The 2,128-nt window shown below is 45.2% G+C and overlaps 1 protein-coding gene across 1 annotated transcript; it reads right to left on the bottom strand.

Moving 5' to 3' along the window:
• Nucleotides 1-541: 541 nt before the first annotated feature.
• Nucleotides 542-1,204, bottom strand: LOC139938150 (perlucin-like protein). The gene has a single exon (XM_071933530.1). The coding sequence runs from the start codon at nucleotides 1,202-1,204 to the stop codon at nucleotides 542-544; it is 663 nt and encodes a 220-aa protein (XP_071789631.1).
• Between the last annotated feature and the right edge of the window lie 924 nt (nucleotides 1,205-2,128).

Here is a 2,128-nt window from a genome sequence, read left to right as displayed (position 1 = left end):
TGACAATTACCAATAGTGTCCACTGTCTTTAAGGGCACCGAATTCGAACTCTGGTGTTTCTGACCCGCACACAGTGTGGGTTCTAATCCGAAGTTATGACACTTGTGTCCTTAAGCAAGACACTTAACCATTGCTTCGTCCCTCGGATGGGACGTAAAGCCGTTGGTCTCAGGTGTTGTGTAACGCATGTAAAAGAACCCAGTGCACTTATCGAAAAGAGAAGGGGTTCGCCCCGGTGTTCCTGGCTGTGGCTGCTGTATGCGTCGTTACACCTTGTAAACCTAAAAGGTGCTAAATAATTGGGTCTCAGAATTCATCACTGCAATAACCTATCTTTCTGAAAGTTTGTATATACTCAGCGCCAGCGCCTTGAGTACCTTATTTGGTATGATACGTTCGCTTAAAGACTTCGATATTAGTATTATTATTATGATATTTCTAATATTTCTACTGATGTATTTGTGGGTTGAGGACAGTTTCTTACAGATCAGTCAATTCGTATGTCCTAGATCCCTCCATCAGTTTCTTCATCAGTCGTTTTCTAAGAAGTGTTGTTACTAGGCGGGCAATCTAATTCCAGCAGATTGAAGGAGTAACATAGAGGGTGTGATCGGCAAGACTTACCGCACGACACAACACCATTGCCCATTAGCTCCCTCATGGCGTGGTGTAGCAGGCACTGAGGAGTGAGGCGGCCGTTAATGTCGGGCAGCGTAGTGGGTACCGATGGGGTCTTCACATGTTGCTCACAGACTGCGTACTCGTCTTCGCGACTGCATTGAGTATCGTCCCATAGACCATTACGAGTATACCACATTTTGACACAATCTGATTCAGGTATATTGTTTGGTTCTCCAATCGCCCAATTTTCATATCCATTGTTCTCACCCTTCAACGGACAGTGCTGCCAGTTTCCCTCCTCCTCGATGTCATTGCAACCAAACCAGAGACTGGTGTCAGGTTTCTGATCAAACTCATTCAGAAATAGTTCCCATATGTAATCTTGTTCGGATTGTGAGTTTGGGACAGCCAGGTTTCCTCGTGACTCGACACAAGTTCGATTTGCTTGGTACCAATCCATCATGTCAGTTATAATGAAGTAACACGACTCGCCGTATCGGTGCCAATCAAGGGGGCATATTTCAGCGAAAATGCGACCACAGTAAATCCAAAGAAGAAGACTTAACACTTGAAATACACGCATCTTGCAAGTTTCTCAAAATGTGGGAAATTGATAGTAAAGGCGAATTGAGTTGAATAACTGTTTCAAGACGTAACCGCCGCCTGACGATGGTGCACTAAGATGCCGGACAGCCTCAACCAAACCGCTGAACAAGACCAACAACCGCAATGCTTATCTCGTAATAGTCTTAACATTTGTGAAACACTTCGTTATTCATCAAAATTATTTCAGGTTTTAAATAATCCCTGAAAACTGTTGCTGTTTGCAGACGGCGAGTGTTTAAACACCTAACTGACTTGGCTGTTTTCAGTGGTTTAATAGCTTGAAGCTGTTAGTCGAGCCAAGTGTGTAAACCGATATTGAAATTTACGAAGAGGTGTTCCATTGAAACAGTTATTATCACAACTGCACAGCGACGGCCTTGTTTCCAGAGCAACAACTAAGCATAAACAACCAAGACCAAATCAATTACCTAGACGTCAAAACCACACTGCACAATAGACGCTACCAAGCCCCGAGGCGCACGTGACATTTGGATTCGTGGGTGGCATCTGGGGGTGCCGCGTGCGCCTTGACTAACGGCTAATGCATCACTTTAGTCTGACAGCGAGGTCGTTCACACGCCGTACTAAAGTTGGTCTAAGTCCACTTAGACCGGTTCGGGTTCAACTTTTGTGCGTGTGAACGCAAATAAAGTTAGACCGGATCGGGTTTAAACCCCAAAACTTAAACCGTCCAGCGAGGCGGTCTAAGTCTAAACCGGTTCGGGTTTATCTTTTAACACTGCGTGTGGACAGAATGACATCCGGTTTTAACTCACAACGGACGACCCATTGTGTGGTTCAATGCACACGCCCGGGACCCGGAGTGCTTCTGGTGCTTCGGTTTCTGTTGCCTCTGATGCTGAAAAGCACCGAGTATTTATATTACTTTCTTGCCGCTTAC

This window comes from Asterias amurensis, chromosome 6, assembly GCF_032118995.1.
Source record: "Asterias amurensis chromosome 6, ASM3211899v1".
In the NCBI taxonomy this organism is placed as follows: domain Eukaryota; kingdom Metazoa; phylum Echinodermata; class Asteroidea; order Forcipulatida; family Asteriidae; genus Asterias; species Asterias amurensis.
The sequence above is the reverse complement of the archived record's forward strand: the minus strand, read 5'-3'. Positions and strand labels throughout refer to the sequence as shown.

Excerpts from the sequence above, each read along its gene's own strand:
- LOC139938150 (XM_071933530.1), bottom strand. The coding sequence starts at position 1,204 with ATGCGTGTATTTCAAGTGTTAAGTCTTCTTCTTTGGATTTACTGTGGT.